Source organism: Rhinolophus sinicus, chromosome 3 (genome assembly GCF_057876585.1).
Source record: "Rhinolophus sinicus isolate RSI-liver-muscle chromosome 3, RSI-T2T, whole genome shotgun sequence".
Classification (NCBI taxonomy): domain Eukaryota; kingdom Metazoa; phylum Chordata; class Mammalia; order Chiroptera; family Rhinolophidae; genus Rhinolophus; species Rhinolophus sinicus.
In genome coordinates this window covers 140,877,558-140,902,903 of record NC_142503.1, presented here as the reverse complement: position 1 = coordinate 140,902,903, position 25,346 = coordinate 140,877,558, and the positions used below count along the sequence as shown (strand labels likewise).

General features: G+C 51.7%; 1 protein-coding gene across 5 annotated transcripts; it reads left to right on the top strand.

The window, feature by feature from the left end:
• Positions 1-4,638: 4,638 nt before the first annotated feature.
• On the top strand, positions 4,639-24,167 carry SHF (Src homology 2 domain containing F). 5 transcript variants are annotated; one of them, XM_019756651.3, is made up of 7 exons: positions 4,639-4,774; positions 13,952-14,093; positions 16,340-16,546; positions 18,089-18,229; positions 19,477-19,648; positions 19,793-19,912; positions 23,372-24,167. In XM_019756651.3, the coding sequence occupies exons 1-7, from the start codon at positions 4,667-4,669 to the stop codon at positions 23,556-23,558; spliced, it is 1,077 nt and encodes a 358-aa protein (XP_019612210.3). In that variant the 5' UTR covers positions 4,639-4,666; the 3' UTR covers positions 23,559-24,167. The 5 variants fall into 5 exon arrangements, with proteins under 5 accessions (XP_019612210.3, XP_074183904.1, XP_088653313.1 ...); XM_019756657.3 differs by lacking the exon at positions 4,639-4,774 and adding an exon at positions 4,857-5,489; XM_074327803.2 differs by lacking the exons at positions 4,639-4,774; positions 16,340-16,546 and adding an exon at positions 4,826-5,489.
• The last annotated feature ends 1,179 nt before the right edge of the window (positions 24,168-25,346 follow it).

Sequence of the window (25,346 nt, the reverse complement as noted above, 5' to 3'; positions counted from 1 at the left end):
CCTTTTTCTCTCCCAGCCCTGGCTCCCTGCTGGAGAGGGTGGGAGAAGTTTGGGATGGTAAACTAGGGGAAAGGGATTCCTTACTGTGCCCATAAAAACCTTTGGATGGGAGCTTGGGCTCTATGGGGAAGCAGCCCTATTTTGATTTCAGACTGGAAGGGCAGGGAAGCATCCCTGGTTTGGCATTGGGAAGAGGGACTTGACTTGGTAATCCATTTGGAGACCCTCTACTTCCATCTCTTCCCCAATCTTATTGTCAGGATCCAACTGAAGTCATAAAGCAATGAAATTAGAAAATTCAAGTTCATTGAAGGCAGAATTGAATCTTACTATGTTTGTGTTCCAAGCATGCAGCCTCTGCCTAAATATTTGAACAGAGGTTTCTTATGGAGTCCATAAATTAGTGAAGTGGCCGGGTTTGCTTTAAATTATATTCTTTCAACATGGAACCATGTCATTTTCATATAAGACAAATAGAGAAAACTTTGCCCAAATGAAGCTCCATCTACATCCAGAATCTCTAAGAACAGAGTGCATATGTAAGTGTACTAGGATATGTTTATTCTCCCAACATTGTGGACAGAGATGGGCCCAAGGCAAGGCAAGGACCAGACTTAGAAGAAGGCAAAACCCAGAAGGAATCAGAGCTCAGGACAGGACTGGGCATCCAACGTTAGGCAAACAGAAGTGAGGACACCCTAATCAGTAACCAGTAAGAAAAGTGAGGACTAAGGAGTAGGCCTTGGGCATGCACAAATTGAAGAGGTTAAGGGAGGAAGAGAGGATGTGGCCTGAGAGAAAGGAGGAGAAGAAGAGTGTCATTTTACGGAAAGTTTGGGAGAAGGTGGTTTCAAACACAGAGGAGGTCAGCAGACGCAAATGCCACAAAGCAGAAAGAGGATTGGGACAAAATCATTGGGTTTGACGCTTAGAAATCATTGTTGACTTTTAAAACCTTCCATGAGAGCAACTGAGCAATGTGTATCAAGAGTCAGAAAAAAATGTATACTCTTTGCCCCAATAATTCCACTTTTGGGAATCTCGCCAAAGGAATCCTAAGTTTGGAAAAGCTATCTGCATAAATGTTTATTTCAAGTTATTTAGAAAGAAGGAGAATGAAAATAGACTAAAGGCTCAAAAAAAAAAATGCTGAACTAAACTAAGGTATGTTCATTTGATGATCTATTAAACAGTCATTTTTAAAGTATAAAGTCAACTTTTAAATATCATTTCCAACTAAAAAGAGTAAGATTCTCTTAAAGAAATGACTGATTACAAGTCTGCAGCAGGGGAAGTACAAGTTGAGTCTGGAATATCTTGTGTGAGAAAGCGAGTAAGTGCTTGAAGATTGATGGAACCAAGTCAAAAGGACACAGAAGCCTTCTGAAAAGGCTTCTATTGGACAAATTTGGGACAATTTGATCATCAAAAAGAATATTGAATAGCAATGAATTACATCACATTGAATAAAAAGGAATTTTTGAGACCATGGGAGGTAGGGAGGGAAGGGGGGAGAGAGGGAGGGAGATAGAGGCAGAGAAGAAAGGGGTGGGGGGCGACTGTTCTTTACAGAAAAATTTCAGATAATAAACATAGAAGAAATGACAGAACTAGAGAGTCACCATTTTACAATCCCAGTATAATAACAAATGTAAGCATAAATCATCATGGAAGCTAAAACCACTGGGTAAAATATTTTTGGGAGCAAATAGTTAAAACGTCTTAAGACATCACACCAGAACTCACTTTAATTTGTAAGTTGATGAACTCCAACTTAACCAAGTGATCAAGCCTAGCATCACCAATAAAGGGACAAATGTGCACTATTGGCTTGCCAGTGTGACACACTGGGAAGTCCACAACATCCCCTATGTAGGTGTCTTTTCAAAACTGAAAAGTTTTTTCAAAAATATTTAACCTGAATCTAATCATGAGGAAACTATGGGAAAATCCAAAATGTGGGACATTCTACATGACAGCTGCCCTGGGCACTGCAAAACAATCAATGTCATGTAAAACAAACTAGCAACAATAAAATGGAGAACTGTTCGAGATTAAAAGAGACTAAAGAAAGTTAAACAAATGCAATGGGGTAATCTTGACGATATATCGATATATATATATATATATATATATATATATATATATATATATATATCGGTGTATATATATGATATTTTGGGAGGAAAATAGAAAAAATTAATATAGACTGTATAATAGAATATGCTATTGTGATAATGGTCTTATGGCCCTAAAAAAGAATTCCTTATTCTTAGGAAATGACTGCCAAAGTATTTAGAGCTGAAGTGTCATGAGAGTTGCAACTTGAAATCAAATGGTTAAGGAAAAAAAGAAAAACGATAGAGCAAATATGAATCTAGGTGAAGTGTAGACAGATTTCCACGGTACTTTCAACTCTTCTGTAGGTTTAAAATTTTTTGAAAATGTTGGAAGAAAATAAAAATTATGTAACAAAAATGGGGAAATTATTCAATGTTAAGTAAAAAAATAAGGATATAAAATTGTATATACAATTAAAGCTATATAAAATAAGAACAAAAGAAATTATCTTTATCCATTTCAACATTTGTAAAGCTCCTGCCACATGACAGGCTCTGCGCTACATGAGGAGAACACCCTGTTCCACTTCAGAAGCCTGATTCTATGGCGTAATGACTGACATGCTTAACATTAACATGCAACCCTTTGGATCTGGCCAATTCCACCCAAATCTCAGAAGAGCTTTGCTATGACCGCCTCACCTCTGTATCCCTGGTTCCTAGCAAGCTGCCTGGCCCCATGAGGTGCTCAACAATGCCTGCTTCCAGGAGCCCACGCTCTGGTGGGGCAGGAAAATGCATTAACAGATCATTTAAAACAAGATTAAGTACATGATGCATATAGGTATTACGAGTATAGATTTTTAATTATCATTTAAACTCTACCTTTATGATATCTTTCCCCTCTTCATCTAACTTTATTTTCTGCTCTTCCCCACTATGAATCCTCCCCTTCTTTGTGGCTTTCTGGTTCCCACCTCAATGCCTTCGCTCAGTTAATGCTGACCTCCTAGCTTGGAATAATCTTTCACTCCTTTGCTTTACCTGTCTAAATGCTACCCAGTTCAGTTCTACCTCCTCCATGAAGTCTGTCTTCTTTTGTGCAGACTTCATTGATTCTATTTCTCTGAACTGTCAGCTGTACTTCTTAAACATATGTGGCTTCATTTGACACCTTCCACTGAAAGCATTTTACAATTTTCAAAGCCTGTTCACATCCATCACTTCCCCTAATCCTCACACAACAGTCATCATGCCCTTTGCAGATATAAGGAAAGTAAGGTTCAATGGTATTGAGTATCTTGCCCAGAGATCTGACTACGGCCTACAACTCTTCGACTCAGGAGTCAGACACCTGGTAATTGAGACCCTCCAATATGGATTAACTGGACCATTCTTCTGGTATTTATTATTACTGTCAATTTTTGAAGCTGCCTATTTTTACAATGTGCATATGTTATTTTCTCTATATAGTTCATGAAGCCAGGCAGAATATCAGATATTTCAGTATTTCCTACAGCCCTGCTACTCAAAGTGTATGCAGGGACCAGCAGCATCTATACCACCTGAGAGCCTATTAGAACTACAGTCTGGGACCCCACACAGCTAGACTTACAGAATCAGAAACTGCAATTGAACAAGTTAGCCAGGAGATTCATGTTCACATTAAAATTTGAGAAGCACTGTCCTGTAATGCCAACTAGAATATGCATAAAGCAGAAACTCAACAAATATTTTGAGACCTGGGGTCCTGGGAATCCTAGGGGGTTCTCAGTTTTGCCATCACATCATTCTCTACTCTCCCAGTTTTGAGCCCCCTTCCCTTTGAGGGACTCTTCACTCCCTCAAAAGGCAGATATGAGTCTAAGAGTGAGGGAGACACTGAAGTAGTGCCCAGGGAGATGATGGTGAAGTGAAGCTGCTACCTTCTCAGCAGAGCGAAAAGAAAATGTTGGAGTCTGCTTCAGGGCTACAACATTTCTGGGGAGAAATTGACTTTACTTCTAAGACAAAAATGCCTATCGCTTGAGCATCCGAGACTCGGGAGGATAAGAGGTTTATGATAGACAACGTTGGAACTGTTTCTAGACTTGATTTATTGACTTGTCTGTTTCTATTGTCACTAATCTGATTGACAATGAAACCTGGGATGTGACTTGAAGTGATTTCTGCGTGTGCGGGATGCAGTCAGGGCCTGGTGGGCCTGCTCAAAGCTGGTGCTCCGGTGCATGAAAGACGTTTGAGCAAGGGCTGTTTGCTTGTGAGCGGGGGGCGTGTGTGGAAACGACACGGGAGAAGTGGGTGCCTCTAGAGAGTTGATTATAATGGGAGATGTGTCTGCCTGGCTTGGGAAGCAATGTGGGTTCCAGACTGTGGGTTGAGAGCAGTTGAATGGGAGTAGGTAGGTGGGACTCCCACGGTAACACGCGGGATCAGACACATCTTAGGAACAGCCCCTTTTCTCGCCCCCCCCCCCATTTTCCTCCTAGGATATCATTTCCCAGTTAGGGGACCTTGTGGGAGGGGCCCGAGGGCCGGTAACCCTGAAATCTGAGGACTCCCCTCTTGGTGTCGCGCGCGAGCTGGAAGCTGGGGAGCTAGAACAGATGGGGACAGGTGCGCCCCCCACAGGGGCACGCGTGGTGACACGTGGCGGATTCATCCTCAGTCCAGGAGTGGCATCCCCTGCCCTGGGGTCGCCCACTTCACTTCTGGTGAGTCCACACGTCTGGAAGCCGCTGCCCCTCTTCTCCGCCGGGGCTGGGGTAGGTCGACCCTGTTAGGGAGCGGAACCCCGCCCCTCCCTTGTTACTGACGAGCCCCGCCCCCTCCCGCCAACCGGCGGAGCTCCACCCTCTCCCCGTCCCCCGCTTCCCGCCCCCCGCCCCCCGCCGGACCACAGCGCTCCCCTCGCTCAGTCTGGCCGGCCCCATGTTACTGAGCGGAGCTCCTCCGGCGGGCTCCGGCCCGGGGCCCCGGGCGCAGGGGACCGCGGGGAGCGGCCCGGGGGGATCGCGCCGGAGCGCCGGGGGTGCAGGAGCCGGCCCAGGAGGGGGTGGCAGTGGCGGAGTGGCCAAGTGGCTCCGGGAGCACCTGGGCTTCCGTGGTGGGGGGGGCGGCGGAGGTGGGAGCAAGCCGGCGCCCCCCGAGCCGGACTACCGTCCCCCCGTACCCTCCCCGGCCGCACCCCCCGCGCCACCTCCGGATATCCTGGCCGCCTACCGGCTGCAGAGGGAGCGCGACTTCGAAGACCCCTACTCCGGGGGGCCGTCCGGCACCGCTGCCCTAGCCACCCCGGCGGTTCCCGGCCCCACGCCGCCCCCGCGCCACGGCTCGCCCCCCCACCGCCTTATTCGGGTAGAGACCCCTGGCCCCCCAGCGCCCCCGCCCGAGGAGCGGATCTCTGGACCCCCCGCCAGCAGCGACAGGGTGAGTGCCGCGCCCGGTGGGGTTGTCTAGGAGGAGAGGTGGTTGAAGGTCTAGAGCTTTCGAGAGGGACAAAGGTGGCCTGGCCGGGGCCGAGCCCCTCGGTGTCATGATAACTGGCGGACACGTTCTTAGTCCCTGACCCCGGGTCTCGGAGCCTTCATCCACCTTTGTTCAGATTCTCGACCTACTAATCTGGGACGTGCGCCCCAAACTCTGCCTCTATCTCCTATTATCGCCCCAGGACTTGGTGACCCTACTCCTCCCGGATTCTGCTCCCCTCATCGCAGCCCCTCGGAGTCTAATCAGCCAGCCTTTTTCTAACGGGATTGGAGCTTCCCCTCCTCTTTAGGGCCTTTCTATCCTCTGGGAGCAGCAGCTCACCCTTTGATCTCTGACCCTCCCCCCCTCCAGGGCAGAGCCTGTACAAAGCTCCACTCATCCTCCTCTAGGAGCCCAAGCATCTTTGCAGGTGCTGAAACCCCAGGAAAGAGGTGAAGGCTGGGGTTTCTCCCTGTGGATACAGCAAGAGCTGGTCTTGTCTCACCCAGTGGTACTGGAGCTGGGTGGACTGTTGTTCTTAGGAAGCCAAAACAGGCAGCTCTGCACCAAGGATGCTGACCACTGAGGTCCAGGCAGGCCCACTCCTGCACTCCTTCCCTTGTCCCCCCAGGTGTGGGAACAGTCAGTGCTCAGAACCTGTTGCCCAGAAGGAGCTAAGCAGCTGAGCCCACTTCTCCTCTCCTCTTGACCTCTCCGGCAGGGTCCATTCTGAGGGAGGCTAGAGCCTTTTGTGGATCTGCAGGCTTGGGGTAAAGAGGAGAGCCAGGCATTCACTGTTCCGGAGAACAACCACTGTGCCTCAGAGGACCCTGTGGGAGAAGCTACCCCCTGCCCAACCCCAGTTTGGCCTTATCCCTCCTTAACAGCCGAAAGCCATCCCCTCTAGCCCTAAATTCTATGACAATGACTCTGGGCCACTCTGGCTCTGTTATCCTTATTCACCCCTGGGAGCTCGGCTCTGAGGATTACTCCCCTCTCCTCAATAGAGAACACAGTTTTATTGGATTGCGGAGAGCAAAGTTGCCATCTAAAACCACTGACTCCAGAATTGAGACTTTCAGCCCAGAGAGCGCCATTCTGCCTGATTTCCTGGATAAGAGAGATGTGTCAGGGTCAGAGCAGAAGCCTCAGGAATGTGAATTATTTTTTCCCTAATTCCTGCCATGGGGCAGGGCTGCCCATGTTGGGCCAGGATCTTAAGCCTGCAAGAGTTTGTGCTTTCTTCACACATCCTTAGTCTCCTCTCCTTCCTAACTGTCCCCTACCGTTGTGGGATGTGATGGTGGTGGTGGCAGTGAGGCAGAGGGAGCATTAGGCCTTGTTCTTACTATTGACCAGTTAGTCTCCTCCTCCCTGACCACTGCTCACTGGCACGTGGGCCTGAGTGGTCCCTGGCCCTCTTCCTCTGTTCAATATCTTGGAATGGCTTAACAGGCTGCCCACCAAGCTGTGGGCTCCTTCAAGACAAGGACCATGTCCTCCTCATGTCTGTGTCTCCCAAGTGACTGACAGAATGCTTGGCATAAAGAGGGGTGCATAAATACATCCTGAATGGTGCCTGTCCATTGCCAGGGTGACCAACGTCAGAGATTCCCCTAACTACAGCACCCCTTGTACATTTCCCCACAGAGACCTCCCAAGGAAGGGGCTGAACCCACACAAATGTGCAGAGACCCACAGACTCTTTTCAATGAAGGCATCCATCCATGTTTCACCCGGAGTCGGCTCTCTGATCTGTGGACTGTTCAGACGTTGGGGGCCCAGAGGTGTCTGAATTCTTTGTTAGCTGCAGGGATAGGAATGAAATCCAGCAGGATCTCCCAGGAGCCACACATCTGTGGTTTCTTTACAGAGTGTAATGAGAAGGACCCAGGATGCCATCCAAGCCGGCCCAGGTACAAGGAGGCTATCTCCGTGGACCCTGACCTGGGGCCTCCCACCATTCAGAGAGAGCAGCTTTAGGAGCAGAGTTTGGGAACCCCAGAGTCTTCCCTTAGGAAAAGCCCAGACAAGATACCTCAGCCCCTTACCTTAAACCCAGGTGTCAGCACATGCCTGCAGAGCTCACACAAAGTGCTGCCCCTGGGTAGTGAAATGGTTTGACCCTGGCCCGTGAGGCCAGACTGAACTGGTGTTTCTGTTCTGTGTGTCTGCTTTCTCCCTATTCTCTGTTTCCCCTCCTCTCAGACTGTCAGGTCCTCTTGGCTTGTTGCATTTGGGTCACTTCCTGAGGTGAGATGGGGACTGAAGACCAGAAAGTGCCTTCGGTTGGCCCATTTCTCTCCTGGAGCCCATTGACTGGTGCTGGGTGGGGCAGAATCCTCTGAGAAGGGCTGGGTCATGAGGTTTGATGAAATGGGTGGAAATGCTTCTGTGATGAGCCAGAGAGATTGAGGAGAAATGAGCTCAGTGAGTGTGGGGCAGGAAAGAATTGGGACTTAGACAGGATCCTGAGAGGCCCAGGGGGCTCAAGACCATTAGCCTTCTCCCCATGCAGGGCTCTGGCTGCTGGCCCACCCTGAGACCCACTGCTGCTATTGTCAGGGTGACCATCTGGGCAGGCCTGGCAGGGCAGGTGTGGGAGCAGCAGGAGCCGCGCCCTGCACCCGGCGGACAGACAGGGCCTCACCATCTGGCCGCAGGAAGAGCTCCCTCATGGTACTGGGCCCTATCTGGCCGCCAGGCCATGGTCTGGCAGAGGAGTTGGAGAACTGGGCCTTCCCTTGCTTGGCTCCCTTTTCTCAAACCTTCAACAGGAAAAACCTGGTCTAGGAAAGGGGGATGGGATGGGAAAGAGGCCTGATTGGATGAAGCTTTGTGCTGCCTGTGACCATCTGCACAGTGTGTCTTTTGCCTCCATCATTCCAAGATGTGTGTGTGTGTGTGTGTGTGTGTGTGTGTGTGTGAGTGAGACACACAGAGAGACAGAGAGAAAGAAAGAGAGGTGATGTGAACAATAAGACAGTAAGACAGGCACCCTGTCTGAATTGAAACTAGGGCTCTTGTTCTTAGCTCATAGAGGGGCTTCTGGGGTTCATAAACCTCCAGAAATTGGTACATGAGCATTTTTCTGGGAAAAGGCTCACAGCTCTCAGATTCTTCTCATGCAGGTACACAGGGCCCAAAATATTAAGAACTTTAAAAAGAGCTATACCTCATAGACAGTATCCACGTGGACTTTGATCCTCTAAGCCCAAATGTTGGAATGAGTGAATAGACAAGTAGGAAGAGTATAGTAAAATGAGGGAGATATGCAGGTGTCCAAAGTCAAATAAATCAGGCCTGCCCTGGGGTTAGGACGGTGGGGGGCGGGAAGTGCTCTCCTTTAGCCAGTGTTCATTGAGTGTTTGTGTATCATTAAGTGACAGATTAAGTGACACCTAGGCGCTGAAAGGGACTCGCCACCCAGAAGACCTGGTCCTTGAGTTTTTTGAGTTTGCTTGTTTGCTTTAATTTTCCTTGTTAAGACTTCCACAGAGTCTAGGAGTCTGATCTGTTTATCTCGTGCATGTCCTCCAATGAAAGTAGAGGGAGGAGAAGAGAAGAGACCAGATCAAGGGACGTTGGTGGCCAGACCTCTTAAACCTTTGTAGCCTGGGCTGGTCCTCTGTGCTGCTATTGGTGCTTCCGAGAGGGCTGAGACTGAGACCTGTGGGGTTGCGTGGCAGGCCTGTCTGCTCTACCCAGCGCCGCCTCCTCACACGGCAGCACTCATTCCCTCTAGAAGACATCTACAGCTTGTTGGCTTGGCCAGTTACTCAGTGACACCTCAGCCCTGGTGCTCCACCCATGGGGAGCCAGGAACAGCTGGGATCCTGTGGACTGTGGATGGGAGCAGCTGGCTGGGGCCTGGGCTTGGATCGGTACCTGCTGCCTACTCCCGTTGCCCTCACCACAGAACCAGTGTCATATCATGTGAGAGCAGAGGTGGGGCCCAATCCCTACATACAGAGCCTGAAGCCCAGACATGGGGCTTCACAGCACCTCAAGGTGCTTGAGTCTTTTGGAGCTTGTTCTGTGTCTGTCATTGGGAGCTCCTGGAGGATCCAGGAATTTGGTCTTTTCATGTTTAATAATATAGTAGCGGACATTTACTAACACCTATCTTGTGCTTGGTACCATCTTGAAGTGGCCGACATCTATTAGACCAGTGGGTCCTTACAACAACCCTATGAGGACAATTCAGTTACTATCCCCAGGTTGTATATAGGGAGACTGAAGCACAGGAATGTTGAGTCACTCTTGCCTGGTTTCACAGCTAGTAAGTGGAAGAACCAGGCAGCCTGACTCCAGACTGGCTGCCGGCACCATGCCAGGGGACCCTTGCACTTATGGAGAGGAGCCTTGCAGAAAAGAGGTGTTCACTAAGCATTTGCTAGTGAGCAAGGGAAAGGGGGCTCTTACAGGAGGAATGAAGGGTATATTCTGTGCTCAGTTCACCAATTGCTGAATGCTGAAGGCCGGCACTTGTCACCCAATCCCAAGGTAGCCACAGACACATAAAGGTCTGAAAAGGGTTGGCAGCATCGAGTGCATGTCTGTGATGTTTGAATATTTTACAAGCATGGCATTGCTTTGTAATTAGAAAAGAACAATAGCAAATTTGTTTCATGTGCAGGAATTTCCCTGGCAGATAAATTGGGAAGGGCATTCCAATAAGTGGGAACAGAGGGTGCAAAAAGATTGATCTCTTGGAAGGTAGATAATATACCATTACCCAAACTGACAGACTTTCAGTAAAAAAGTCATTTCATGATTAAATACTTTGGACAAATGCTAAATTAAACAAAATTAGACTCCTTTCTTTGTTGCAGGGCTTCTCAGAGCCTTTAACATGCTGACATGTATTTTAAATGTACAAGTAGAGGAGAGAAGATGCTACATTTCCCAATTTTTCTGGAAAATCTGTGGTAAGGCACTGAGAGTTAGGAGACCTGGGTCCCAGTCTTGTTTCTACTGCTCCAACCTGTGTACCCTGGACAAGCACCTAAACTCTGGGGCCTTAATGCCTGAATATAAGAGATTATCATCAAGGCTAACATTTATTGAGCACCAACTCTGTGCTAGTCTCTGGGCTGAGGACTTTTACATTGTCCTCTTCCCAAGCTGATAAGCTAGGTACTAATACTGTCTCCATTTTATAGATCGAAACAAAACAAAACAAAAAACAGAGGCTTCCAGACATTAAATGTAAACTAAGGAAAGGGGTAGTGGTAGATTTTGGAGACACTGTAGAGCCAAATCCTATTATGGCTGCCCCCTTGCTCCCCCTGGACTCACAAGCCCCATGGGGTGGCGTTGGATGCGGGGGTGGGGGGTGTGGGGGGACATTTGTCAGGAACTCAATAGCAAGGCCCAGCTGCAGAGTGGAAGGTCCAACCAGATGGTGGGCCTGTCAGCTACCTCAGGAGAGAGTCAAAGCCTGACAGCTGCTCTGGGAGAGGCACTGCCCAATTGGAACAGGCACAAGAGCCGGCTCCTGGAGGCACCCTGCTGGGTAGTAGGAAGGAGGGGGATCTGGTTGGCAGGAGGTATGGGGACAAGGGGACCCTCTGGACAGCCGCTACTTACAAACTAGTTTGGAAATTTCAACAGCATTCTGGCTCTACCAGAGGGCTTGCCTAAATATCAGCCCTGGTTTTAGTGCCTTCCCTGCCAGTTCCTCCCTTCTTTCCTTGAGTCAAAGGCTTTGATCCCCATTTCAGTGTTGATTCTCCTGAGAGCCTGCTCCTACAGCAGATACTGGTTTGGTCAGTCAGAGTTCGGATGAATTGGGGATCTGAGAATCTGTGTGACTCCAGAAGATGGACTCCAGGGAGAAGGAGGCTTTTTGAGCCTCCAGGAAATGGGCACTGAGCACCCACTGTGTGCCAGGCCCTGTGATGGATCCAGTGTACCACAGTGAGTACATCAGAGTTGGATAAAGAGCCCATTTACAAAATAAATCGTGGTAGGGCAAAGGTATCAGAAGCCTACAGGGGCAGCTTCCCCCACTGAGCAGTTTTGCCTCCTCGTGTGATCTAAAAGCCACTGGGAAAACAGATCTGGCCTCTGACAGGGGTCCTCTGTGCCCAGGGCAGGTGCCCATTCTGCCAGGCTTCCCAACAGGCGTCTCTCCTGCTGCTCCTGCTCTTGACTCCCAGCCCTGTGGGCGTCTTCTCTGGGCACCCCAACCCACGGTGGGGGGCCAGGGCTTCCTGGAGCAGGGTGTGGAGCCAGGAATGGAACAGAGGAGCCATTGAGCTGCCCGCAGAGCTGACACCTGGGTGCCCACGGGCACCAAGGGCTGGTGCTAGGGATGCCCACGCCAGCCTGGGAGGGGTCAGAGCTCTGGGCACTGGCCCAGGACTCTAGAGCATGCAGCTCTGACCAGGCTGGGGGTGCTCTGCGGAGTTGAGGGGGTCGGTGCTTGGGCCAGGTGCTTCTGCTCACTGAATTGCTTCCAGGGCACTCAGCCCCCCTGCCTGACCCCCCACACACACCCAGATAGATTCATGCTTCCTCCCTCTTTTGAATGAACGAGGAAACATGCTTCCTTTGTCCATTCTTCCTGCTTGATGTGAACTGATTTAACAAATATTTACTGAGCACTTTCAGGCACTAGGAATTTAGCAATAAACATGGTTCCTGCCCTCAGGAAGCTCATAGTCTGCAGGAAGACAGATAATAAAACAAGTATTTACTACACATGTGATGATAGCCCAGCACAGAGGCACCTAACCAGACCTGAGGGGAGGATGGACAGGCTTTCTGAAGAAAGAAGAGAATCTGACCCGGGCAGAGGGAAAGGCTTTGAGGGAGAAAGAGAGCAAAGAGCTTTCAGGTGGCAAAGTGATCTGAGACGGGTAGAGAGAAACCAAAGAGGAAAGTGGAATCATTAAATCTCTTTTTTATTGTAGGCACTGGAGAGCCATTGCAAGGTTTAAGAATAGCATGTCTGTTGATTCAATTAGTGTTGAATCAATTACTGTGCCATGTATGAGTGTGAAGCTTGGTGCGGACTGGGCTGGGTACTGAACAGGCTGGCTCCAGAGCCCCCTTGGTCAAGTGGGTGGGGCTGTGGGTGCCAGTTAGCCTGGGAAGAAGCAGCTTAGGGTGGGAGGGAAGGAGTGGCTTTCTCTTCTCTGCTTCCTGGAGGAAGGAGGACAATGTGTGGTGGGCTCCAAGGGAGATAGGTAGTGATCTACTGGAAACATTTGTCTGGTGCCTACTGTGAGCCAGGTGCTTTTGGAACTAGAGAGACAAACATGACAAAGACCTCCAGGCTAGCGGATGGTCTGGTGGCAGGGATGGGATGATCTGAGATGGTGGTCTTCTCAGAAGCAGGCAGAGATTCAAGGGAGGAAAGAAACTGGGTGGGTTGACCGGAACAAGGTGGGAGCTGAAGAACTGAAGGATGAGATGGTGGAACTGAAGGAGCCTTTGGGACGTGCTTGAAAGACTCTTAGAGGGCCTTGCAGGGGTCCAAGAAGCATGCAAAAGGGGGTCTCTGAGATGGAAAGATTCCTTTATCCATCTCTTGCTAGGGTCCCAGATCCTCTAACCCAGGGCAGAGAGGTCACCCCGACAGTCCTGATCTGTGGGATCTTGGCCCAGAACCAAAGCCTCGACCAACAATGGGAGAGAGGCAGGAGTGGCCCATCCCCATGCTGCTGGCCCCACAGCCTCCTCTTGTCAATGCCTGTCAACCCACTGTGCGGTGCACCTCCAAGGGGCTGGCAACCCTAGGTGGGGTGGGTTCTGTCTCTGCCTCAGCCAGTCCTCCCCTGCCCACCCCCTGGAGCCTGTGCCTAGCTTGGAGAAAGGCTCTATTGTCCTCAGCTGCGCCCCGCCCTGAGCACCTTGAACTCCTCTGCAGGGTGTGCGGCTTGCGGTTCCCTCTGCCTTGACTGGGAGCAGGGACAGAGGGTGGCCATGAGCCACTTGTGTGGGAGAAAGCGTGGGTTGTGGAGGGCCAAGGTGAGGTCCTTCCTGTTTCTGTCCTCTAGGAGCCCAGGGGATTTCAGCAGAGCCTACATCCTGGTTTTCAACACCTTTGTAACCAGTTCCCTGAATTAATCCCCTCTGTTGAACCAGCTGGTGTAGGCTCTTGTCATGCCTGGACCCTGACTGAGGCAGGCCTTAAGGCCCAGAGCCTCATCCTGGCCATTTAGCCTAGAGGATGGCCCAGAGGCACAAAATTAACAGAAAAGAAAGATGTGTCACTCTTTGGCAGCCTAGTGGGGGACCCCTGCAAAGGAATAACCAGAGCTTGTCCTCATCTAAGCTCAGAGCCTGCCCTTAGACACCTGGGGCTCTGGATCTTAAGGCAACCTGTCCAGGACTCTTGCTCCCATGGATAGAGCATCTGAGGAGAAGCAGAGCTGTCTCTCAGGTGTCTGAAGCCTGCTCTCTTCCCATAGTTGGCAATCCTAGAAGACTATGCGGACCCGTTTGATGTTCAGGAGACTGGTGAAGGCCCTGCAGGAGCTTCAGGAACCCAAGAGAAGGTTCCAGAAAATGATGGCTACATGGAGCCCTATGAGGCCCAAAAGATGATGGCCGGTGAGTGATATAATTGGGTAGAGGGATTGGGGTGGGGGTGGGGGGGGGGGTGTTCCCTGAGGCCTGGGTATCTGTAGGACACGCTCTGGGACCCACAAGTCTAAGAACTGATTCCTTGGTCTCTAGAAAATATGATGAATGCCTTTGCTGGGTCCTCGGGGAAGTTGACCACTGTCTTCAAGATAGTCACTTTGGAGAAGGAGCTGTGATTTGTGGTGCCTGAGACTTGAGGTGGTGGAGAAGGCCACATAACCAAAGGTCAGACAGATAGAAGTATTTGGAATAGTCAGGGAGGGCAAGATAGTGGTGTGGGCTGGGAGTCATTTGTTCCAAAAAAAAAATCACGAGGGAGGCGGTGAGTTTTAAATGATGTGATGTCAAAGTGAAACCTCTTTATGGCAATACCTGACTATAAATGCAGATGTGATGCCCATGAGACTGGCAAGTGGTTCAGGGAATAAGGGAAGGGAGAAATGAATAAGACCTGGCCCTGGGGAACAGAGGTCAAGAAAGGATCCAGGGAGCAACCAAATGGGGACAAGCAGACAGGACAGGGCTGAGTCAGTCTAAGCCAAGGCCCAAGGCAGGATGAGAGAAAGGTTTGTTCAGGGGCAAATAATCTCAGTGTTGGGCATACAGGAGGCAAGATGAGAGAGGCCAAGAGGGGCCGTGAAAGGCCGTGAAGGTTTGAATGAAGCATTTGGACTTGCTCCAAAAGGGGGAGGGGAGCCATTATGGATTCTTGAGAAAGAAAAGAACAGGACAAATATGGTGTTTTAAGAGGATTACTGAGGCTTTGGTGTACAGAACAGACTAGAAGAACTGGGCATCAGAAAGATGAGTTAACAGGCTATTGTGGAAATTGCTGAGGCTTTAAGGAACCAATAATTAACACCGTTTTCTTCCCCTTTGGAGCTTGGAAATAATTGAGAAATAAGATCAAGGAAAGAGATAGAGGGAGCTAATGATGTCAGCTTTATTACTGATAAAGTTGATTGGAGAACATTACTTAGCTATATCACCACAATAGGCTTCTTAATACTTCCGCACAGAATTAAACTTCTCCACCCAGGCTTGGGCAATGTAGGACAGCTGTAGGCCTCTGCATGGGGGCAGGAGAAGAAAGCACCAGAATGTTCTCTCTTTGCAAGAAGGTAGATCTGAGAAAGAGAGCACACAGCCATTGGCCGATCAGATAAGCTGCTCTCCTTCCTGTGAGAGGTGGGTGAAAGGGCAGAAAGTGGTCAGGAATGTTATTTCATGGAGCCCATGAAACAGGAGCCTGGAAAATGGAGATTCACCCTAGCAGTAATCAAGATATAGAGAGATGAGTGGGGAGAGTCATCAGGCATTGGCAATGCTCAGATGGGACTCAGAGAATGAAGGATGGCCAGGACCAAGGAGAGCAGTGTAGTGGACAGAAATGGAGAAAGTAAGAGGGTGGCTACCATATTTAGATCAGAGGGGTGTGCCCTCCTAGGAGGTCCATAAGTGCCCTGGAATTGATGAGAAAATGTGCACATTTTTCTGGGGAGCTCCATGCTTTTCAGATATTTACTGGGGTCAGTGATCCCAAAGAGATCATCACAGAACAGACTAAAAGAACTTTGGGGAAAGTGGTGAGTTTGAAACATCAAAGTGACACATCTTTATGATATTTAGAAACATAGATGCAAAGTGTTCCATGAGACTGGTCAAGTAGTTCCAGGAGTGCGAGCCAGGAGAAATGAATAAGACTTGGCTCTTAGAAACAGAGGCCAAGAGAGGATCCAGGGAAAGAGACCAAACGGAGGTGATCAGAGAGGAGGACGGTCCATGAAAATAACTTGTCAAAGGGGACAGTTTCAAGGAAGGGGTGGTCAGCAGTATCTGAACAACAGAGAAGGATTTTCTGATTGTGAAATGATATCACTTGGGACACAGGGAAATAAATGGAGCTGGGTAGCAAAGAGGAGATGGACTAGCAGAGGACCCTGCCTCAGTTTCCTAAATGTGTAAGCCTCAGCTCCCCAGCCCTTGCTGGCCATCACAGGATCTTTTTTTCTGTCTTTCACTCTGGTACCTCTCTGCCCCTGCCTCTGTTGGAACCCCAGAGGTGTTTTGAGAGAGAGGGACCCTCGACGAGTGGCCACTGGGCTCCCCCAGAGCCAGCAGCATTTCCTCTAAAGGAGGGGAGCACTGCTGGAGGAGTTGAGCCAGCCCGCCAGAGCTGCTCTCACACCTCCCTTCCTGCCTTACCCTGGCAGAGATCCGGGGCTCCAAGGAGACAGCAGCTCAGCCCCTGCCTCTGTATGACACACCCTATGAGCCAGAGGAGGAAGGGGCTACCCCAGAGGGTGAGGGGGCCCCCTGGCCCCGGGAGTCCCGCCTGCCAGAGGATGACGAGAGGCCCCCTGAGGAGTATGACCAACCCTGGGAGTGGAAGAAGGAGCGGATTTCCAAAGCCTTTGCCGGTGAGTCCTGGGTGGAGAGGGCAGGCCTGCTGGGGCCTCTGAGCAGCTTTCCCTGCTCAGGAGTGGAAAGAAGGGAGCCATAGGGTCAGCGGAGGCTCAGGAGCTGGGCTCAAGGGAAATGTAGTTGAGTCTGCACCACGGACAGAGCCGTGAGTTGGGCAGTGTGGACGCAGTGCTGTGTGCAGGGTCAGGGAATGGGCACAAAAGAAGGACGAAGGCGTCTCCCTGCATCACCAGCTCACAGAGGCCAAGGAGGTTGGGCCACTTCTGTCTTTTGGGGGGCTGGGTATATTCAAAAATAAAGAAGTTCAAAACAAAATGATAAAGCTTGTGGCATATGTTAAATACTTACAAATAAAAGAAGGCATTTAACACTCCACACAATGAAAACAGCTGTGTGTGTAAGCTTTGGCGATACCAGCCCTGAGTTAGAGGCTGTCCCCAGCGGTGGGCCATGCCAGACCAGGGTGCCTTCTTCCAGAGGGATTTCCGAGGAGCAGCGAGACATGGAACCAGTGGGGAGAGGGAGGCTGTGATGAAGGAGGATCAGGTTTCTCCTGTACCAACCACCCAGTGGCCATCCTGGGCCCGGAGTCCAACATGGAGGGGTGTGTGTTGGTTTGAGTGGGGGGAGTGCAAGAGCCTAGAGTACGGACAGGGCTTTAGCTCCTGGTGATTCAGTGAGAACATAAAAGACTTCAATGCCGTTAGACCTCATGTCCACTCCCATGTCCTCCTCACTCCTCTTTGGGCAAGAGGCTCATCGTGGGGCTGGACCCAGCTCTTCACTCTGTTCTCCCCACCTTGGCAGCCAGACTGAGAAACCACAGATTTCTGATTTGTTTCTTGTAAAGCACATACCATTGAGGATGGGCCGTTTATCTCCAGAAGTCTCCTTGGAGAATCAATACTGTTTGGATTGCTTAATGGGAAAATCTATGCTTGTCATTAGGAAACCTTGTTAGCAGTCCTGTAGCCGCCAGTGGCATCACTCTTCTAATTGTCAAGGCTCAGGATTTAGGGGTGGAGGGGTACATTTCAGTTAAACGTCTGTCCCCACATCTGAGTATTCCTGGCAGCCTGAAGCTGTCTGCTCAGTTAGGCTGCACGAAAAGGAGGAAGGGAGGCAAGGTGCCGGGAGGCTGAGGGAACCTGGGTGTGGTGCTGGGAGGTGTGGGCAGCTCCTTCTCCCTCTTTTCCTCCTTTCCTGGTCTCTCTGGGCCCTGAAGGCCTGTGAGAGAGGTCAAAGGAAGGGGACCCGCAGGGTTGGCGAAGCAAGACCCTGCATCCTGCCTTTTGCCACCGGAGCCTCCCACCCTTTGACCAGGCCACCCCGGTGTGGTCAGTGTTGCTCTGCCTAGCCCGCTGAGAGTCCTGTCCCTCACTCAGAAGCCGCCCCTGCCTCTGCTCTGACCCTCCTCCTTTCTAGGCTGTCCTGTGTCCTGGCTCTGGGTTTTGGTGTCTCAACCTCTGCCTCTCTCTGTCTCTGTCTCTGTCCCTGTCCCTGTCTGTCTCTTTTCTCCCTGCTGCTGCTGGCTCCAGTTGACATTAAGGTCATCAAAGACCTACCTTGGCCTCCACCTGTGGGACAGCTGGACAGCAGCCCCTCCCTGCCTGACGGGGATAGGGACATCTCCGGTCCAGCCTCACCCCTCCCCGAGCCCAGCCTGGAGGACTGCAGCGGTGGGTCCTGTGGAGGCTTCTGGCCAGGGTGATGTGTCCTCTTACCCCTCAGGCCCTGTGGGCTTGGGTTGGAGGAGCTAAGAGGTGGGGCAGAGTTTGGAGAACCCAGGAAGAATGGAGGAAGAAGGAAGGGACAAAGTATACATTCCTCCCTCTCCCAAAGGTGTGGAGAAGGTGTCTCCTAAGGGAAACCCCTTCCAAATATCTTCCCCACCGTGCCACAAAATCCACTCTTCTAAATTCACTTCTTTGGGTAGAGCTTTGCTTTCAGCAATGCAAATAACACCTGAGGTGAGGGTGCTGTTAGCTCACACAGGAATTATCTAACTCCTGAAAGGGAAGGAAAGGATTGGATCCTTGCATCTGGTTTCTGAAAGATAATAAGGGCTTAAAAGTGCTACAAGGAGAGAAAAAGAGTCCAAATGGGGAGAAAGCAGGCGCTGAACACTTCCTCCACGTTCAGTTTTCCCCAGAATGGGCAGCCAAAGGTGTGTGTGTGTGCACCTGTGCATGTGTGTACAGGCATGAGCATATTTATACATTTGTGCCTGAGGGTATTTTATAAACACAGGTTGAAGGAGGGTCCCTGTCACCTGTGCATGTGAACCTATGCCTGTGTGGCAGGCTCAGCAGTCAGGCATACCCTGATCTGGGAAGGCAGAGCCACGTTGGCTGGGCTTCTGTGGATGCTGGAGGGGAGCCTGTGGGCAGCGACCTTGGGGGTGGGGGAGGGGCGGGCCAGCTTGCGGCTTTGGGCAGGATTAGTCTGTCAGGATGGCACCAAGGGGAATCGGATAATTGTTCTCAGATCGATAAGTCATTTCTACAGAATGGCTTGGCAGGGTGATTTGGAGAACAGTAATGAACTCTGAGGAGGAGAAAGAAACAATATTATCAGCGCTGAAGCCACCCTGAGGGGGATGAAATAGGGGAAAGCAGTCTGCTGCTCCAGAGGGAGAAACTTAAGTGGTTTCTTTTATTGGCCCTCTCCCCTCTCCTCCCACAGAGGGGGGACTGGGAGACCCTGTGTGGCACAGGAGGGCTGAGCCCCACCTCTACCTCCCCCTCCTTCCCCTCAGGGAGATGGACCCAGGATTGTGTCCCTAGAGCCAGTCAGGCCCTTGAGCATGTCCCGCCCTTCCAGAACCTGCCTTTGACCCCTTTTGGCAGGAAATGGGGGTGGGTCATTGGCTATAAGGCTCGATCTCTAGGGTCGTCAGAGTCTGTGACTGGAATGTTCCCCACAGCCCAGTTTGAAGGATCTGAGAAGAGCTGCCTGTCACCTGGCCGGGAGGAAAAGGGGCGGCTACCTCCCCGACTCCCTGCAGGGAACCCCAAGTCAGCCAAGCCCCTAACCGTGGAGCCCAGCAGCCCCCTGGGGGAGTGGACAGACCCAGCACTGCCTCTGGAAAACCAGGTGTGAGTGTCTGTGTCCAGCTGGGGATTTGTTCCCCTCTCTTCCCCTACTGGCACTGGCTTGCCTGCAGGGGACACCCAGAATGGGTGGGCCTGGACAGCGAGGGACCCAGCAGAGATGCCCTCCTTCCTCTCTCTCATCCTCAGCTGGTACCATGGGGCCATCAGTCGAACAGATGCCGAGAACCTGCTCCGACTGTGCAAGGAGGCCAGCTACCTGGTGCGCAACAGTGAGACCAGCAAGAATGACTTCTCTCTGTCCCTCAAGTGAGTGGGGCGGGCCGGCTGGCAGCTTTAATCAGGATTAGCCTGTCGGGATGGCACCAAAGGGAATCAGTGGGAGGACAACCACCAGGACAGAAGAAGACTCCAATATCCTTCCCATGCCCAGCCAAGCTGGAAAGAATCCCATCCCCTGCAAAGATTTGCCGAAGCTGGGCAAGGCCCTGGGGATCCGGAGAGGTCTGAGCTCAGCCCCTGATCTCAAAGCGCTCAGAGTCCCTTGGAGGAAACAGTTGAGCAATAGTGTCCAGCTCAGAAAGGTTCTGTCACTTACTAGCTCTGTGGCTTGGGGTGCCCTTAACTTCTCCAGGCCTGTTTCCTTACTTACAAAATGGGGGAATAATAATATCTACCTTATAGAGAAGGATTAAATTAAAGTAATTCCCATACATTTAACCATCATCATTATTAATAGAAGTCCAAGATGTTCTAGAAGCATTGGCAAGAAGATAGGAACTTTGCCTGTCAGAATCTACACATACAGGGTGAGATGGAGGCTCGGTCCTGGAAGGAGGGCAGAGCAGTGGACACAAAGCTATTCTTGTTCACTCTGAAGAAGTGGGCAGGAAGTCTGGGTGCTAGTGGCTGACAACTGTGGATCCTGGATGAAGTGGAAGAGGCAAAGTCCTCCCTTCCCATCAGCCTTCCTCACCAGGAACAGATAAACACAGACCAGCATCGGCCTCCCAGGCTCCTGGAAGGATGGCAAGTCCTCTCCTTGACACCTAGGAGTTCCACTTAGTAGAGCCTGTACCCCACATGGCAGCCTGTCAAAGTAGTTTTTCCATTCACATCCGCCCCACTACTACTGGGGCATCTGCACCACTTCCTACCACATTTTCTGGGGGCATTAGAGTACAGGTATATCCACACTTCAAACAAATCCAATATGGAAATTTGAGGCTACTGAGCAGAAACGTTTGAAGATAATTATTCAGCTTCACTAAAAGATAGTGGAAAAACACCAAACTATAGTCATAATCGGTGTTTTATTCTTAGATTTAATAAAACTATGACCCTAGGCAAATCACTTAAGTTCTCTGGGCCTTGGTTTCTCTGTTTGCAAAATGTGTTGATGGTTACCTACTAGGTTTCTTTCATAACTTCAGGAATGTATATTGCTTTAAAAATTATAGTTAAGATTTATAGAGCATCTACTATGTACCAAGTAGCATATACACCACCTCCAAAGGAACTATCATCCTGCAAGATCAATCTATTTTCTATAAACAGAAAGTAGATTCAGAGATGTATGTGACTTGCTCAAGGCTACCAACTAATAAAGTTCCAAAAGCAGGATTTGAACCCAGCTCAATCTGATTCTAATAACCACACTGTTCCATTGCACAGCTCTACCCCTCATCAAGTCTAGAACAGCCCAAGGCAAAGGGAGACCTCCAGGGGCCTGGCTCTCTAAGAGCCGAGCAGAACAGAGCCAGGCCCTGCCTTAGCCTGGGGAGAAAAGGGGGAGGCAGGCCTGGATGCCCCACTACAACCCGAGAGGATCTGGCCCAGCCAGCGTCTGTCTGCCAGAGCCTTGTTTGCATATAAATGGCTTCTCAGAAATGCAATTATGGTTTCTCTTCTCTCTGTAATGGAAGGGCTTTCACTGGTAATTAAACAGCTTCCTTCAAAAGCCATGCCAGCCCTGGCCCTGCGGCCCAGCTAGTCCCAGCCCAGCTCCCTGAGGGTCTGGCAAGAGTTCTGCTGTGTCCTAATAGACCCTTGGGACTTTGTCCCAGGAAGTCAGTTATCCAGATGGAGGCTGAGCTCTGAGTTTCCAACTCCAGTCTCTGGCCACTTGTTTCCCTTTTGGGCCAGATCTGTCCCTCAAGGAGAAGATATAATGCACAGTTTTCAGGAGAGGTGATTCTCCCAAGTGGACTGTGGGAAGGGAGCTGTCCCCAAACTGCAAGAGGGTGAGGGAAGGTAGGGCCCATGCTGCTGCCCACATCCTTGGGTCTGGTCCTTGGCATAAGGCAGACAGGACAGGGTGACCACTCACTGCCTCCCCTCTCTACAGCCCCCAGGGGCTGTAAATTTTCCGCAGGCCCTTGGCTCCTATCTCCAGGTCCTGTGTGGTCACTGTCAGCCTCAGCCCGTTATCTCCAACCTACAGATGAAGGATGACCCCACACCCTGACACACACACCCAGGCATAGGGCCCCCATCAGGCTTTAGGGCACTGTACCTGGGAAGGGGAGAGGAGGGAAGGATACAGTCAAGTAAGGGCCTGTTTTTTCCTCCCATCCCTTTCCTCTTTGTGACGATCTCTGCTTTCTCACTGGTAGGCCTAGTAAAATGGGTCCAGTCAGAGTATTCTTTGTACCTAGGCAGGGGAGGTAAGTGAAGTTTGCCAGCTTCATCTCTCAAGGGCGGGGGGCCTCACCATAAGCAGGCTCCCTTACCAGTGCTACCTGCTTCTGAGCCCTGTCCTTGTCCCAGGTAGGCTCTGACCAGCAGAGACAAGTACTCAGGCTTCAGGGCTCTCCCAAGCAGTGCCTACTCCTTACCCCTTGGTGAGTTTCAGACCTGGGACCTGGCCAATCAGGCCTGTGGTTGTTTGGACAAATGTTCTTGCTGGGGCCCCACCCCTGCACACTCTCTCTAAGGCTGAGGGTACCCAGAAGTCTGGGGGTTGGCCAGAGCTCTGAGCAAGGGGGACCTTGTCTTATGGGTAGGGCCAGGCACTAATGTTGATTTCCTGGATTGTGGTGGGGAGATGGGAGAAGCAGTGGGGAGTGCCCTCTCTGAGGGAGGGAAGTGGAGCTGCATCCTCACCAGTGATGTCACCCCTGCCGTCATTGGTTGAAGGGCTGGATAGATGAGATGGGGGCTTGGCCCAAGGCCCAGTTGGCAGGAGGATGAAGGGATGTCCCCAAGACAAGGCAACTGAGCATTCCCAGATTTGCAGGGGGGGCGGGGGGGATCTTCTGGAGCAGCTCGCCCCCTCCTCTAGTCTCTGCAAGAGAGCAACCCAACCAAGATTTGCTTGGTTGTCAAGTCTGTTTACCCACTGTCCTGCCATGGGTGTACCTCCACAAGAGGGACCAAGAGCCCCTCACAGGTGTCCTCCCACAGTTCAGAGAGGGAGAGGGTACACTGACCCTGGCCACATAGGATGGAAAGCAGGAGTGCCTGGATACAAGGATTTGGGGTGGGGTGGGGGTGCTGGTTCCTCCAATTTCCACCTGCACATACCGTGTATACTCACGATGCACACATTCTTGGCACACCTAGTGCCCTCACTACAAAGCCAATGCCTACTGCTACCTACTCACAAAATCCCCTCTGTCCCTTCCCTGCTTTCTGACTGACCTCCACCTTCCCAGGTTATCTCCACGCTCAGCTGGTTTAGAACAAAAATACTTGCTGCTGGGGCAGGGAGGGGGGTGGGTGTTGAAAAGGGCCCCTATTCACCAGGGTTTCCTCTCCTCTTCCCAGGAGCAGTCAGGGCTTCATGCACATGAAGTTGTCCCGGACCAAGGAACACAAGTACGTGCTGGGCCAGAACAGCCCACCCTTCAGCAGCGTCCCTGAAATCGTGCACCACTACGCAAGCCGCAAGCTGCCCATTAAGGGGGCTGAGCATATGTCCCTGCTCTACCCCGTGGCCATCCGGACTCTGTAGATGTGAGGCCCGAGCACTGTGACAGATGTAGACTCAGGCCTGTCCGTCCCCTGGCTGAGGGCTGTGGTCCTTCCCTGGGACATGATCTCCCAAGCCTTTCTAACCCCTCCCCCTGGGATCGAGTGGAAGCTGGAGATTCCTTAATTTATTCTAAAGGGGAAAGTCTACTGGGGCCTTGAAGTAAGAGGTGGTCTGGAGCTGAGGAGAGAGGAATCCCAGAGGAGAAAGCATAATCCCTGGAGGAAGGAGGCTTCAGAAGCGCGGGTCTCGTGAGGAGTTGAAGATCGGCAGCTTCAGCCCCTCTCTGCCCGCAGGGCAGAGGTGGCTACCCCGTTCCCCACCACCCTCTTCTCCCAGGGTCAGTGCGGGGCGGAGCAGGATGCGAGCCCGCGGGGCACCCTGACCATTTCTCCGCCTCCACCCCCAAACCACCGGCGGGCTCTGCCCAGAGTCTTGCGCGGAACTTGGGGAAGGCAGACCCCTGGGATGGCAATGGCTTTGGGGCGGGAAGGGGAATGGCTCGAGAACGGGCCGGAGGGAACTTGTGCGGTCCCCGGACTGCCCCGGCTCCCGGCCAGAGGCAATAAATAAACCCAGTTCTGCCAGGCACAGCCGCGTCCGCGCCTCCAGCGCCGCCCCCGGGCTGACGGGGTGGGGAGCGGCGAAGCGAGAACAGATATGTTTATAAATCAGCTCTCTAGAGCAGACACAGGCCGGCTGTGAAAAGCGCTTTCGAAGCATCAAGTTCCTTCCTCTGACGAGATGTCGAAACATTTCCCACTATCCCAGCCCCCGCTGGAGGTGGGGGCGGAGCGGCCGGCGGCGGCGTGGCGCCCCCTCCCCGCTGCGCGGATGAACGCGGCTCCCCAGGAGCGCGTCCAATTTCCTGCCTACAGCCATTTGTCTGGGAGGAGGGGAGCCGAGGAGAAACAAAGAGGCGGCGCGCCAGGCGGGAGGAGCGGGGCGGTCCTGCTAGCCGAAGCCGAGCGCCCGCCGAGCCGGGGAAAGTGGCGCGGCCGACTGCGTTTCCTTTCCAGAAGAAGTGGGGGGGCTGCCGCGCCTCCCCCATTCCCTGAAGGAAGGGTTCAGCCCCGGAGACCCGCAGCCTGCGGGCCGGGTCTGAATCGCGCTCCCGGCTGTGGCTCGGGCTGGCGGCCGAGGCGGGCGGAGGCCAGCCGCGCGCTCCCTCTGCTGGCCGTGCCCCTAATCGCGGGCCCGGGGCGCCGGGTCACACCCGCCTGCGGCTTCGGCGGTGCCCACAGTTGGAGCTCGCGGAAGCGGGTGGGCCCAGCCCCCGGGAATACCTACTGGGAAGCCAGGCGGAGCCGCTGTCCAGCCACTCAGGCCCGCCCTCCTGCTCCCACGAGCCACCTGAACAGAAACTCCCGGATGGGCCACACACACACCCTTCCAGACGACTACGCTGGAGGGGCAGTTTGAGGGCTCCCTCCAGAACCTAAATCTGCAACTCCCAAGTGTGGTGTGAATCATGGGATTTTGCATTTTCGAAATCGAGGATACATGATCTGATAAATGTAAGAATTCCGCAGGGACAATCAAAAGGATCTGTTGAAATTGGGCACTGCTTCAGAAATCCCCTCAGAGAGCGTTGCCCTATCTTTAAGTAGACTTGGAGGGCATTCAGTCATTTTACAGATAAGACAACTGAGATGATGTGCTCATCTGTCTCCTCGCTCTCATCTCACTACCTGATTTCAACTCTACCATTACTAAGAGAAGGGCTGGTAGTAACTGAAGTCCTGGAGCAGGCCAGACCAACCCTCCCTC

What these genes read in the sequence shown, in the direction of transcription:
- SHF (XM_019756657.3), top strand. Translation starts at nt 4,992, where the DNA reads ATGTTACTGAGCGGAGCTCCTCCGGCGGGCTCCGGCCCGGGGCCCCGG. An exon ending in CCCCCGCCAGCAGCGACAGG is followed by an intron (nt 5,490 to 13,951) that starts GTGAGTGCCGCG and finishes CTCTTCCCATAG; the next exon opens with TTGGCAATCCTAGAAGACTA. An exon ending in GGCCCAAAAGATGATGGCCG is followed by an intron (nt 14,094 to 16,339) that starts GTGAGTGATATA and finishes TTACCCTGGCAG; the next exon opens with AGATCCGGGGCTCCAAGGAG.